The sequence below is a fragment of the Panicum virgatum genome, chromosome 9K (genome assembly GCF_016808335.1).
Source record: "Panicum virgatum strain AP13 chromosome 9K, P.virgatum_v5, whole genome shotgun sequence".
NCBI lineage: Eukaryota > Viridiplantae > Streptophyta > Magnoliopsida > Poales > Poaceae > Panicum > Panicum virgatum.
This window is the reverse complement of record NC_053144.1, coordinates 30,782,699-30,797,709: the sequence shown is the minus strand read 5'-3', so window position 1 is coordinate 30,797,709 and position 15,011 is coordinate 30,782,699. Positions and strand designations below refer to the sequence as shown.

General features: G+C 44.8%; 1 protein-coding gene across 1 annotated transcript; it reads left to right on the top strand.

Moving 5' to 3' along the window:
• The first annotated feature begins 9,045 nt into the window (after positions 1-9,045).
• On the top strand, positions 9,046-14,645 carry LOC120651226 (pollen-specific protein C13-like). Its single transcript, XM_039928649.1, has 2 exons — positions 9,046-9,368; positions 14,077-14,645. Exons 1-2 carry the CDS (start codon positions 9,191-9,193, stop codon positions 14,406-14,408), a joined length of 510 nt encoding a protein of 169 aa, XP_039784583.1. The 5' UTR covers positions 9,046-9,190; the 3' UTR covers positions 14,409-14,645.
• Positions 14,646-15,011: the final 366 nt, after the last annotated feature.

Below are 15,011 nucleotides of genomic sequence, written 5' to 3'. Positions count from 1 at the left end.
CAGTCCATGGGAACCAAATATTCTCTCTTTCTGTACTATAAAAGTTGAAAGAACTAAAAATATGGTGATCAAGATAGAAAATACCTAGACTAAAATACCTGGTGATACAAAATATGGGATCAAGTACCAAAAATGTACTTGAAAAATTTTATTTCATTTTTTAATAAATATCTTCCATAGATCAATAGACAGAAAAATTTGAAGTCAAAAGTACCTGAATGTACTTGTCGCCTTGTCGGTGTCCGGACCTCGACGTCTAGCACCAACTAGTAATAATATTGTGTGCCCTAGTCTCTAGATGGTTGATGTAAGGGAAAATACAGTGACTCTGGGGTTATCCTGGTTCCGGCCGATGAGGCCGTACGTCCAGCAGGGAAAGGGGTATTGTATTATCTTACACCGAGGTGCTTGTAGTATAGAGTACAAGCCTGTGCAGGAGAAGGAGAGAGGGTCCCAAGTCCCTGGGAGTGCTGGGGTTGATTGAGGCGAGTGCCAATATCGGGAGGTGAGTGTGCGAGTGTGTGACTGCTTGTTTCGGCTTGTCCCTGGTACGTGTGCTTCTCCCTCCTTTTATAGACCCAAGGAAGGAGGTCACACATGTGAGATATCTACGGGGCTATCCACTTCTCCCCGGATCGGGGGAGAACTATTGGTTGTTCTTGTCGCCGAGTGCTCTGGAGCTTGGCGTCGGGTATGGTCGTCGTCCTTGCGAATCCTCCGACTATGCCCAGGGCGCGTCCGTGTCCTGTGGCGCCAGTCGACGGCGTGGTGATGGCTGCTGAATGTGCAGTGCCCCGCGTCGGATGAGGTAGGGCATCGAGGGTGCTGCGGACATCGGTCTTGCCCCAGTCAAGGGCCGTACCGCGTCCAAGGGTCGTCGCCCATGCCCGCCGAGGGTCCTGCAGGGGGGAAAGTACAAAGGGTAGGCGGTACAGTGGCGAGGCGATGTCAGGCTAGCCCACACAGGGCGCCGCAGTCATGCACCGCGCCGGGAATAGCGGCACAGGGGCCGGAACAGGCGGATGGGACGCCGGTCACGTCCGCTGTGTGGCGTGGTGACCGACGCCGGCTGACGCCGCCTGACTCCATCTGACTCCCGCCCCATGCCGTTGAGTGGTTGGTGAATGAATGCGTCCCGTCCCATCGGGTGGTTGGGCCACTGCCACAGTCTGCCGAGGGTGGTCTCGAGCGAGGCGGAGTTTCCCCCCGCGCCGAGGCTCGGCGGAGGGCTTGGCTAAGGGGGTCTCGAGCGAGGCAGAGATTGACTGTGCTTCGAGGGGCCTCAGCAGGGAGCCCTCGAGCGAGGCGGAGTTCGCCCCACGACTGGCGAGGCCTCGAAAGGGCCGTTCCATGGTGTTGGGCCGTGGGCCGAGTGTTTGCGTTATTCTGGGGTGTTTTGGCCCATGATCAGGGTGCCCCTAATTATGGTACCCGACAGTACTCATTGATACTTTACAATCATTGTAACATAGTCTAAAAATAATTCTACCAAGATTTGATCCACCATACCCCTCATAGAGGGTCGACTTGTTAGGTTGGGTGGAGGCCCATGATTTTGATGTTTCTAAAATATTTTTGATAAAAAGTTAAATCTTTTTTCACCCAGCCCGTGAGATGTACACATCCTTTCTTTTCATTAAGTGTCCGCCAATCAAGTTTCTACATTCTTATATGTTGACGCCAATCAAACATCCTTGGACTTCCAATCAATTTAACTCTCTCTCTTTCAGACATCAATCAATCATCAATTTTAGATCCCGATGACACCAATCATATGCTGATATCTTTCCATATACGTCGTGCTTTGCTTTCTTTTCATGTACATCGCGGCAACAAGGGAAACAACGATAATCCATGATCATCTTGGATAGTCCTATTTTTTTGCACTACGTTGGCTCCAACCGTGCCTACAATCCTTCTATTTTCCCCTTCTTTTATTTAGTTTTTTTTATGCAACACACTTGTTTTATTTAGTTGTCAATCCTGATACACTTTCTATTTACGATGATACACTTTCCATTAATATTTATAAATAGCGTTGTGATACCTGCTCGGATTAGTTTCCTTGTTTTATAGATGCATGCCATATGCACCACAGATTTTCAAAATCAAATAGCTGAAATAAGGGGCTATATTAGTGATTTATGCAATTGAGGATTGTACCTGCTCGGATTAGTTTGTTGTTTTGTAGATGGGCTGAAATTCAAGCCAGCTCGGCTCAACTCAAGAAGGCTTGATAAGGTAACAAGCTAGCTCAGACTGACTCCAACAACGACATGCATTTTTTGAAGGCAAACTGCCGATTGCCTTGTGTGTACAGTATTTTGCTTTTCTTTCCTTCAACACCAGCACCAACAGCCAACACGTAACGGCAATCGCATTTCTTCCGCTCCCCCGTCTCCTCTGCGCCTCGCGCCGCCTCCTCCGGCTCCGCCTCCTTTGCGCCTCGCGCTCGCACCGCCTCCACTACGCATCGCGCTCGTGCTCGCGCTGCCTCCTCTACGCCTCGCGCTCGCGCCGCCTCCTCCCCCAGCGGCGAGCGGCGGCGCCTCCTCTGCTCCCTTCCCCTCCCCTTCGTCTCCGGCCGGTGGTGGCCCGTCCTCTCCGGCGGTGGCGGGTCGAGGCAGCGGCGGGGGAGGAGCACCTGCGGATCTGAGGGGCCGACGAGGCGGGGGGCCGTGGCCTCGTGGATCTCGACGATGGAGGAGGAGGCGAGGGTGCGGGAGCTGAGCAAGGCACGCGCCGGTGACGGGGAAGCGGCGGCGGAGTCGGGAGGAAGAGGGCCTCCGTCGCAGGCGGGAAGGCCTCCGCCACCGCCTCCTCCCCATCGAGCTTTGGCCATGGCGCGCGGCCCAACTCGAGCTCAAGCTCCCTCACCGGCGCGCCCCACCTCCGTCGTCCCTCGCTCCTCTCTCCCTCCGCCACCGTGCCCCTCCTCCCCGATGGCCACCTCCTCCTCCACCGCGCAATGGCCATGGCGCGCCGGCCACCTCCGCGCCCTCCCTCCCTCCTCCTCTCTGTCTTGGCAGAGGCCCGCACGGCGCCGAATCCGCGCGCAGCGGAGGCCATGGCGGCGGATGGGGCGGCCATGGCGGCGGGACAGGGATGGTTCCGAGCTGTGGCGTGAAGGCGAGGTAGTTGGAGGAGAGAGACGATGGTTGCGGATGCATTTGAGGAGAGAGCGATGCAATTTTGCTTCGCCTCTCTCCTCGAAGGCAGATTGCATTCCGCGATTGCCTCCTCTGTTGGAGGAGTTGCATCGCGTGTACAGTAGCAGTTGGGGAGGCAAAAATGCTTCTGCATTGCCTGTTGAAGTCAGTCTCAGCTCGGCTCATTATCTTAACAAGCTAGAACTCCAGCTCAGATCGGCTCGTTTTCTGGCTCGAGCTGGCTAGTTTAGCTCATGAGCCAGCTCGGTTCCGCGCAGTTGGAGCAGCTACACATCTTTGGCATTTCCTCCTCCTTGTTGTCCTGCTGCCTCTCCATGGATGTAGGCCAAGAGCTAGAGAGGGGGAGCCGGGGCCATCAGCTATGGAGCGGAGCCTCGGAATGCTTGCGCGGTGCGTGGGGCCGTAGACGAGGAATGCGGTGACCGGAGGCGGCGGCCGAGGCATGTAGTGGGCTGGCGCAGCGTGCGGCGGCTGGGCCACTAGTGCCACCGCGTGCAAGGCGGCGAGCCAGCGCAACACGTAGCGGGTGTGGTAATTGGCACGCGGTGGCCCGGAGGGAGGGGGACTGGAGAGGCGAGGGAGAGAGCGATTGGTGCGGTGTGGGAAGGGCGGGCACGGTGGAGTCGTCGAGAGGAGGGGGACCGAGGAAGGAGACAACATGTTTTAATGGGCCTAATCTTATTTGGCCTAGGATATTCGGCTGCAGTTTTGAGCTTGTTTTGGCCCATGAGCTAGCTCGAGCCGGCTCAATATAGGTACCAATCTAAACGCATGATTCGGCTTGTTGATATTTTTCGACGAGCCGAGCTAATAATGTGCTGAATCGAGCAGTTAGCGAGCCATGAGTATTTTGTCCAGCCTTATAGCATATTCACTAAATGTTTTCAAAAATTAGTGGGTTGAAATCAAAGATTGAGTTAGTGATTTGTGCAATCAATGATTGACACATGTTTAGATTACTTTCCTTGTTTTGTAGATGTATGCCATATGTAATAGTTTTGAAATCAGTGTGCTGAAATTAAGGATTGGGCTGGCAATTTAGAGCAAGTATTATGACTAGATGTAAGCCGGCTGAATCACTGCTGGCGGAGAGAGAAAAGGAGAGAGAATGCGGAGGCAAGTGTCTCGCGAAACGGCAGCTTGAAGTGCGGAGGCATGTGCTGCTGTGCTCCCTCTGCTTGGCTGCATGTGCTGCTGTGCAGCTATCGATGGTCCTACCGAGCCACCCTGGAGTTTTATTTCGCCGGCGAGCCGGCGGAATCATTGCCCGGATTACTTTCCTTCCACAATTAGTTGCTTTTAAATACTACTAGCCCTTCTCTTTTCATGAGCCTATATAAGCTAGGTGACGTCGTAGCTCTACCATAAATACACACATAACATATCTCCTTTTTGGCCTATCGAGTTCCGCTAAGACCTCTTTGACTTATTACGCCTTAACCTACCTGATACTATGACTCATTGTGGAAATCCCATAGGCCTCTTCGCTATTGTACTTGTTCCGGCATCCCATCTTGGCGACTTACACCCACACAAGTGTTAGGAGAGAGTATGCCTCCAAAACCAATCTAGACACAGGTACTGTACATGCATTTTTAAAAAAAATTAAATGAATTGCTTTGCATGTGTTTTCAGTTATCATCATTGCTAATTTAGTTTATCTATATTTATTTTATTAAACTAAGTTATGTGCTGGCCACCAAGAACCTTCTGATGAAAAATTGATTGCGCAAACAGCTGTTCTATCAACTAAATAATTGGTTTGCTCTGCAATACCCTTTCAATTACATGGTTTTTTTCATTCATTGCATTTACAATGATTAAGGATGCACAATTGTTTGTTCATTGAATCATTGTAAACTTGATCAGGCAAGCGACCGGCTATCAACTGGTGGTCAATTGAATTGCATGATATATCCTTTTAATTGTATTGTTTCATTTGTTGTTGCATTTACAATGACTTATATTCAAGTGTTGTTTGTAGTTTTTTATGATATTGGTATGTATCATATCATCAAATTATTTTATTTTTTTCTTAATTCCAAATTTGATAATCAATGATTGCTAGTTCATAAACAATTGATTGAAACGTTGTTTGGTACAATTAAATACAGAACACCACTTAATTGCTGAAATTTTATAAAGAGCTATAAGGTTTACTTTTATTAACTTAATCCGTTCATAATTTATTAATTTACTGTAAATATAATTTGTTTGCTTATTATATTTTAAAATACGTGCGTATGGCATATACATCTCAACTATTAAAAATATAAATATAGATTGGATATGACTGTTGTTTTTCCTGTATGAATGTGAAGGACACTGCAGGCCACGAAAAATTCGTGCCTTCCGCTCCCAAATCCTCTCAACTAATCATGAGTTTATTTCCCTACCTGAATATAGGGTCTTCTTGGTTGGCTACCGAAATGTAGATATGCTAAAATATAGGCATGCTAATAATTTTACCAAAACATTTGCAATTTTTAGAAGGTGGGCTACTTTTTGAATTCGAACAAACAAGTGCCAAAATTTAAAGTCTTGCCCATATTTTGGCACGGCAAATTTTCTTGTCTTGTATGCTATTACCATCACAACACAATTTATGGCTCCACCGGTTCTTGTGATCTTGTGAGAGAAAGGGAAAGCGTGCAAATTGGTATCCCTTAGGTGTACCTCTGATCTTTTTAGTTCAAAGTTTTGTACTAGATCACACTTTGAAGAAGTAGTTGGAGGTGCACATAAGGGTTGGAGTGCAACTAAAGAGGATTGAAGGTGCACCTAAGCATCACCTCTTTGCACCCATGAGGGAGGGAGAGAAGAGAGAAGGTCTGGATCGACGTTATAGTGGTGAAGCCACTTTACTTCATTTAGGGCCTATTTGGCAGGGCTCCAAGAGCGGCTCCAAAACCGCCTCCAGACGGAGCCCTGCCAAACGGTGCAAAATGCACCAGCTTCAAGTCTGGAGCTGCCCATGGAGCAGGTGGCGGCTTCCACAGGCGAGGAGGATCCCGAAAACCTGGCTCCACGAGGCTCCAGCAGCACCCCACTGTTCGATCGCCCAAATGTGCCCCTGAACTTCGACGTAATTATAACGAATTTGCCACTCCCCTATTCTGCCTCCAACCCCGATCGGGAGAAAAAAAAAACCGCAGCTCCAAGAGGGCACCACTGGGGGAGGTGGACGCCCGGGTGGAGGGGGACGGCACCGGCGGGAGGTAGAGGAAGGAGAGTAGGAGATGCACGGGAGTGGAGGAAATGGGTAAGGAGAGGAGAGAATGGAAGGAAACAAAAGAAAAAGAAAAAGAATGGAGGAAAAATAAAAAAAATAGTTAAGGGCACACTGGACATTTGACCTCTTCAATCCGTTGATGAAAATATGATGAAGCCGTTTTGCCAAATATTTTTTAAAATAGCTTCAGCTCCACCAGAGGAGCCGCTCCACCAGCGGACCTAGAGCCGGAGCCGGAGCCATTTTCGGAGGAGCTGAAGCCCTGCCAAACACCTTAGTACCGCTCCACTGGAGCCGCTGATGGAACGAACCAGAAAACCCAAACCAAAATATCATTTTTCTCTTACTTTTGCAAAGATATTTAGGTTAGTTTTTAAAAACAAAAAATTAAAAAGTTAGATAAACTGTGACTGGCCGTGTTTACTTCCTTTACATAAGAATCTTGCTGTTTCGATGTACTAAATAAAATTTATTTATAAAATTTTTTACACGGATGGGTTGTAAATCACGAGATGAATCTAATGAGTCTAATTAATTTATAATTAGCGAATAATTACTGTAGCATTACTATTGCAAATCATAGATTAAGTAGACTCATTAAATTCGTCTCGCGATTTACAACTTATCTATGTAAATATTCGATGTGACGGATTTTATTTAATACTCTATGCATGCACTGACGGACCTGGAGGGTGGCCAGGGTATGCCATGGCATACCCTAAGCCAGCCCTCTTTTACCCTAATAACTTCTTTAACTCAAATTTGGTCAAATTCAAATTGTAACTTGACAATTATATTGATGACATTAGATACAACTTCAAAGGTCTAACCTTGTTGACCTCTCAGTTAAGCTAGTTCAAACTGGGAGGCATAAGGTTTATGATATGGTTTATAATCTTTTAAAATTAGTCTTGCTTCTACCGGTGGCAATGACAAGTGTTGAAAGAGTCATTGACTTTAGTAAAAACTAAGCTAAGAAATAAGATGGGAGATAGTTTTTTGAATGATTGTGTACACACATTCATCGAGCAAGATATCTTCTTTGAGTGGATGAAGATGATATAATTAATACTTTCATGAACTTTAATATTGAAGTATAAGTGAATTGTCCACCTTTTCCCATCAGCTTAACCTTTTGGGTTGAATTAGTTGGTGCATGCAACTCAATATGATATCAAGGCTAGAGGTTTGGAGTTCGAATCCTAGCAAGTGCGATTAAATAAAATAATTGCAACCAACTCTTATTTCCACGTCTGAGACCTAGCGGAGCCTACACGTGTGAGGCAAAGTGCCGAAGGATGCCCACCTCTTCCCATTAATTTAAGCTTTTGGGTTGAATTGATTGATGCATACAACTCAACATTTAAGAAGCGTAGGCCTAGTAAGAAGAAATTAGGTAACCTCTTTGAACTATTGTGGTTTTTAAGTTTATTTTATGCTTTTCAAGGACTTAACGTGCTTCTACTACATATATTGTGATCTATGCAAATATTGAATTTAATTGCTTATATATCGAATTGCTCGTGGAACTTTTTGTGTACCAATTTTTTTAGATTATACTGAATATCAAATTGTATGTTAAAATTTTGACATGACACACCTTAAGTTTCAATTTTAAGTCCACCATTCTATGCATATATCCAAACATTCGATGTGATAGATTTTAAGATAATTTTTATTTATCTAAACTCGACCTAATAACCGTTCTGTAGCTCATGCTGTGAGATAGGGTTGAAAACGGACGGAAATATTTCCTTTCCGACCCGTTCCGTTTTCTATTTTTGTTCGCACGTTTCCGTATTTGTGGGATCCCGTTTTCGTATTTATGAAAGTAGAAATAAAGTTTCTCCGTCCGTTTCCGATGAATTCCGTTTTTACATGGAATTGACCCGTATTTATTCCATTTTTCATCCCGTTTTTAATCTACATAAGATATGTCTAAAAATTAATATGTTCAAAAATATACCAATCACTAAGTATGCATATTAACATATTAACACATGGCATACTAGTGAATATTGGACCAATAACTTCGTACGTGTATATTATTTTGTGACTTTGTTAATGTATACCAGAATATTTGATCGTATTATTCTTTCCGGCTCAATGTCCGTATTGGTTCGTTTCCGTACTTCCGCGTAACCTTATCTCGTTTCCGTACCCGTATTTTCCGAATCCGATTCTATTTCTGCCAAAAAATATAGAAACGGAAGTAGGAATGAGATTTTTTCCAATGTTTTCGTCCGTTTTCATCCAGTAGCCAGCCACGGCCGCCGAAAAAAAAAGCCATCGGTGGCTCCCGTCCCTAGATTCGCTGTGGTGTCCCTCACGGGCACCGCCCTGGTGTGCAGAATCCAACCCTCCAACTAGGGGTGGAATAGAGCCGAGCCTCGATTTTTTTCGAGCTTTCTTCGAAATCAATATATTCGTATTTATTATAGCCTCCCGTGTTGTTTGATATGCAACTTCAAATCGAGCATAACGAGCCGAGTCGAGCCGAGCCTGCCAAAATTGACTTTTGTTCCAAATCAACTAATCTTTATTTAAAAAAAACAAATGTAATCGGAGCAATTTTGAAACAAGCCACCGAACCAGCTTAACGAGCTTTTTTTTTTTCAGCCCTACCTCCAACCACCACATGCCGACATAATTCCACGCCGCCCCACCACGCGACCATTATTCCCCCTTGGACTCTCGCCTCACTCCACTCGTCCACACTCCCACTCCGCCACTCGACCCCGTCGCCATCTCCTCTCCTCCTGCTCGTCTCGTGCCGGCGGCAAGGGCGATGGCCTCCCTCCGTGCGTCCCTCCTCCTCGCCGCGGCGCTTTGCGCGCTCGCGGCTTCGGGCGCCGCCGCATCCCGCGACCTCCGCCCGCTCCGGGCCGGCTTTGTCGTGCGCGGACGCGTCTGGTGTGACACCTGCCGCGCCGGGTTCGAGACACCCGCCTCCACCTACATTGCCGGTGCGACCCCTGCTTCCCTCCTGCTCGCCCTCCCTTGTTACTGATCTGGTCTCTCAATGAAGAGAAGTGTGAAAAGAAAACTTGTTTACGTCCTTTCTATCTTTCCGTGATCTGATATTCTTAGATCGGTTTTAGGGAAATAGTGTTTGGACGGATCTAGTTGCATCTTTGGGATTGTCTAGTGCTCAAGTTATCACTGTGCCAGTCTGCAGTATATCGCCTGCACAATGCTCGCACGTGTCACTCCTGCTGGGGATTTGTTCTTCATAGATCCACTTTTTTTTGTCTTTTTATTAACCGAATTTCCTTTGATCAAGTTCTTCTAGTGGATCTAGCAGACATGACCTTCTACTGCATAGCATAGTCAATGGGTACGAGTGTGCAAAATATGGGTCTCAGGACTTGAAATCTTTCGGTGGTGAATTGGCAAGCTGGATCTCAGATCAATAGGGCATGTGATCGTGTTCGTTCATGGATCATGTGGTGGAACTTGGGACGGTGCAATTGGTAGTCTGTTGTTGGACACTGGGACCTGGGCCAGAGCTATATTGCTCATATTTGATGATGTTGTCAATTAGTGAACAGGAATACCTGAATGCAGTCTAATTTCAGATTAATACTGAACTTTGAAATTAAGTCATCTTAACCATATTACACGATCACCAAACATGCGTGCTGACCTGTACAGAAATTATTCAGCTGTCTGCCTCAGCAATTAATAGTTCAAATACTGGACACAAATAGAAAGCTGTAAAATTTGTGTTGATGAAAAATTTGCAATAGGGCAGTGATGTTGAGTATCTCAGACTTGCATCTAAACAATGTCAAGATTTGTCCTCCTGGACAAGATTTGATGAATTTGACTGAATATGTTAGTTTGCCCTAGGTCCCTAGGTAGTGGTAGGTTATGTATCTTAAACCTGTATAATTAGCTGTAGTTCTGAGCTTCTGGCAGGATGATTGCTATCCTTTGTTTTAGCAAGGCAGTTGACTTGAAATTCGAACTGCTATATGTTTTTGCACCCAAAAAAAAAGACTCAATGGCTAATTTAGTCATCTTGCCTGCATACTGTAATAGGGCTTAAGAAATTGAAATAGTGGTATTCAAAACCATAGGGTCTTGCGAACAGGTGCCTAGCCGTAGCCGGACTAGTTAGGTGGCCTCAGTAGCACTCCTCAAGTCCTGAGTTTGACTCTTGATGGGAGCAAATTTCAAGCTGGGGTTAAAAAAAATTCCCTTGCCTGCCTACACGCCAAAGCACATGGAAAATAGGTCCCGACCTGCTCTCACACGGGTTACGGACTATGACACCCCTATGTAAGGGTGGGGCAGGGGTTTAAGGGTTTTCTTGGCCTAAGTGAGAGGTCTTCTCTTAGAAAATGCCGTGGAAGCGGTCTTTCCCCCTGTAGGTCAAGTTTTTTAAAACCATAGGTCTTATAAGTCAGGCGCAACTACAAAGGAGTATTGACAGAAACATGTGCGCATGTGTAAAGTGAAAACAATTTATGATACTGAAACATACCCCTTTCCCTCTTTGGTCGAAAGTTATATACAACCATGCTATGGAAAATTGAGGGATTTGAAATTAATTCCCTCTTTCATATAATTGATAGGCATTTCTAGCAGTAGGGATATAGATTCATTGAATGCTTCTTGTTTTCTAGCAGCTGCCCAAGTTTTTAATTTTAAAGCTTATCACATTAATTCAGTGCTTTGACAAACAAATATTGACCAGAGATACACCTTGTTCTCATCCTATTTTGCGTCTCTTAAAAGTCATATTTCATTGACCCGAGGTAGACAAATTAGCTTAGATGATACTCTATTAGTTTGTTCGTAGTTGACTTTTTCCATGACATATTAATTGTTTATGAGAAGAACTATGGGAATCGGTGCCAATATTGATGGAACAATAATACAGGTTTCCAGGACTTGAGTTAATACTGGGACTCTGGGAGCACAGCAAATACCTTTCGCCACTAACATTGAGATATAAAAGAATTAGTTAGATACATTTACATTGTGTTATGTGGCTGGTATGGTTTTTAGCTTATTTAAATCATCAAGTAGTTCAGGCAAAAAGTTCTTTTAGGGAGATTTTTATTTTTATCAATACTAATTAAGATGGTATTTATAGAAATAAACAACAAAATGGTTAATTTCCGAAAATATATGTGTTGCCCAACTGTTGGATGGAGTTTTGTCCAACAACGGTATATGAAACTAATTTTCGTCGTGGGAGGAGATGAAATTAGACGAATTTCGTCAGGTGAGCGGACACAATTAAATTCATCTAGCGACAAGATGAAGTTGCATTATGAAAATAAATTTAATCCACGCATGGAGATATCTGGCAATAGGTGACTAGGTGTTATGGTGGAGGCTAGGGTTGAGGGGAGAGAGAGGGCCGGCCGGGGGCCTTGCCCACGGCCGGGCAAGAGGGAATGGTTTTCCTTCTAATTCTTGCTTGATTAGATTCATACATCTCCTCTTCTTATATAGAGAGGCTGACTTGACTCCCAAGCAAGGCCTACTTGACCCCTAAGCGACCCTTATCCCTAATTAACAGTGTTTTTAAGGCGTCGCCTAAGCGACAAGGCGGTGGTGGCTCGCCTCACCTAAGGTGTCACCTTATCCCGCCTTAGCCCACCTAGGCGATAAGGCGGCGGTGGCTCACCTCGCCTCGCCTTAACGCTTTAAAAACCATGCTCATTAACCTTAACACTAACAGGCTATACCGCCAGCCCAGGCCCAATAGGCCCGTGACGTACACTAACACTAGGCCTCAATGAGAAACTATTTGATCAATCAATATAGAATCGTCTCATCTATGACAAATGGAACTAAAACAAATACTGAAAGCAAAATTGAGATGGAGCAGATGCAAGCAATCAAGAAAGAAAATCCAAGATCATAGTCGCTCCTTAACTGTTTGACAGAATCTTGAAGCACAGTTGCACGGGGGAAGAACCCAACGAACCTATGAGGTAAGCTCGATGCAGAACTGAAGGATCACGCCCTCGCAGGGAGTCCGCCATCACAACCTCGTGTCATGCCACAGCTGCACGCAGCAGCAGCTGGCGTAGTTTGGCCCCGCTGCCTCGTCCCATGGACACCGCTGCCGCATCCCACAGCAACCGCTGCACCAGGGGCAGACCAGCCCCTTCGCTGTCCACTAGCCGCTTGCTGGCCTTTGCGGTGTGCTATGGGTGGGTAAGATCAGACAGTATGCGTGAGACAAACCCATGAGGAAAAGGCGATGTCGTGGGCTAGGCCATCCAATTTTGTCTGCCAGGCCGATGAAGTCTATTTTCGTCCGATCAATAGACGAAAACGGTATTTCGTCTAACCATATAGCAAAATCACTATTTTCATCTACCAATTGGATGAAATTGTGTTTTCTTCTAATGAGCCGATGATATAAGCATATCTTTGTAAATTTATCATTAGAAGATTTATTGAAGTATTAGAATTAAAAAAATAAGATTCCTCTTTTAGAAAGCTCGGTCAGGCCTGGCCTGGAGATTCTTTGAAATATTGCCAATTGAAAATGACGGTCCCTATATATGGCAATATTGTTAATTAGATCCTTAATCTTTTCGGATTATATAAAGTTGGGCCAAGCTAGGTATAGTGATTTTTTATATATTGTAGTACCTTTCATGGTGTGCATGTTGCATGTAGAATGTGATGCTATAAATTTAAAGCTCTTTTATAGTGTACCGACAAACCATTCTGAACCATCCAATCTCAATCAGATGGGCCAGATCTATTTATATTCCATTGACACATTGGAGGGATTTCAACTGCTTGAAGGGAAATATTGTGACCATACTCCATACATTTTCTCATCACACGTCAATTAATCTCCCATGTATCAGTAGCCAGAATTTTGCTTCTCCCATCCGCTGCATCTTCAAATCCACGCATTCCCTTGCCGTGTCAATTTTGTTTGTTTCATTATATGAAGCTGGATGGATCATGCACTCAGTCAATCGTATTTTCTCTCTTCCCCTTGCATGGACCAATAAGTAAAGCTGAAAATTAATGATGGATCCATGAAAGCTCAATGTTAGTTCTGAGAATCTCTCTAATGTAAAGATTGATTTGGGCAGCAAAACAGCACACTATTAAGATCTATCAGTATTTAAAGCATGGAAAAGGCTGCTGATTTAAAGCTATTATGTTCTTCTCCACATTATGATCGTATATAACTTTCCTTGGTAGCCGTGAGGTTTTCTAGATTAGGCAAGCGATTGTTGGCTGTATGTGGCATGAGCAAGATTTGAGGCATCGTTAGCTAGTCAAGAAATATTGTTATTTACGATAAAACAATAACCTATAATACCCCTTATAATTAATGGTTAGATTTGGTTTCTGCTCCCTGCTACTTGGTAGGGTAGAAGCCTAGAAGGTACTACTGTAAAACTGTCTAAATAGAACCTGACTTGCTGACATATATTGAATACTAAAAAAAGAAGCAGCACTATAATAGTCATGGTGCGGAAATAGAAAAAATCTTTATGGCTTAAAATTATACAGCCTGGTTCTCATAATTTTTATGTTCTGCTCTAATTTGTTGGGAGGAACCAACTAAAAAGGTAGAAAATTAGAGCTGAGTGAACGAAATGATAGCAGCATCCATTTTTCAGTCATCCATTTCTTTCTTTGTCAACTGTTGTTAATATGCATTTGTTGTTACTTCAGGAGCAAAGGTAAGAGTTGACTGCAGGTCGAAAACCACTGGATTGAAGACATGCAGCTTCGAGGGGCACACTGATCGCACTGGCACTTACAACATCCTTGTTGCCGATGAGCACGAGCATGAGCTCTGTGAGTCCGTCCTTGTCAGCAGCCCGGACATGAGGTGTGCTACGACCGTGCCTGGTCGGGAGAGGGCCCCTGTCTTCCTCACCAGCAAGAATGGTGTGGCTTCTAATGTTCGTCTGGCAAATGCTCTGGGCTTCCAGAAGGACGTTGCTCTACCCAGATGTGCGCAGATCCTCAAGATGTACGAGGATGTGGATGACCGTGTGTAATGGTGCAGAGTTTGACACTGCTCGGCGAGCTATATATTTATGCCTTGTGTCTGAAGTGTTCTTGAACCTCTATATCTATTACGAGGACCAACAGCATTATTGCCTGTTAGTTAAGCACTTTGATTATGTATGTCTATCTGCAGTTGAACTGCGAATGTTATCAGCAACTAAATCTACCTGGCTAATATAGTGTTGTTGTCTGGTATAGATGAGGTACCGGAATGGTTTACACAAGAATATACATTGTTTTGTTTTAGAATTGAGAGAGCAGTGGAAGCCAAGCTTTGGAGCTCTGCAACTGACCAGTCATTTCATACTGAGTTTTGTCGGAGAGGACTGGGAACCAAGCTTCAAAATCTGCAAGCTACTTAACATTCATATATTCTTGCCCTAAAAAACATTCATATATTCTCTGTCTAATTTGCCTTGACTCTGATTGAACCAATTGTCATTTCTCTGTACTGGGTGTATCTTCACTTGCCAATGAAATGGCAAACTTGTTCGACACTTGAGGATTGCCTATGACCTTTTGGGGGGGGGGGGGATTGATACCTAGAAAATTAAACAAACACATGATTACTAGGACACGTTCACTTGCTTCAT

Excerpts from the sequence above, each read along its gene's own strand:
- LOC120651226 (XM_039928649.1), top strand. The coding sequence starts at position 9,191 with ATGGCCTCCCTCCGTGCGTCCCTCCTCCTCGCCGCGGCGCTTTGCGCG. Across the intron at positions 9,369-14,076 it reads CGCCTCCACCTACATTGCCG|GAGCAAAGGTAAGAGTTGAC; the intron begins GTGCGACCCCTG and ends TTGTTACTTCAG.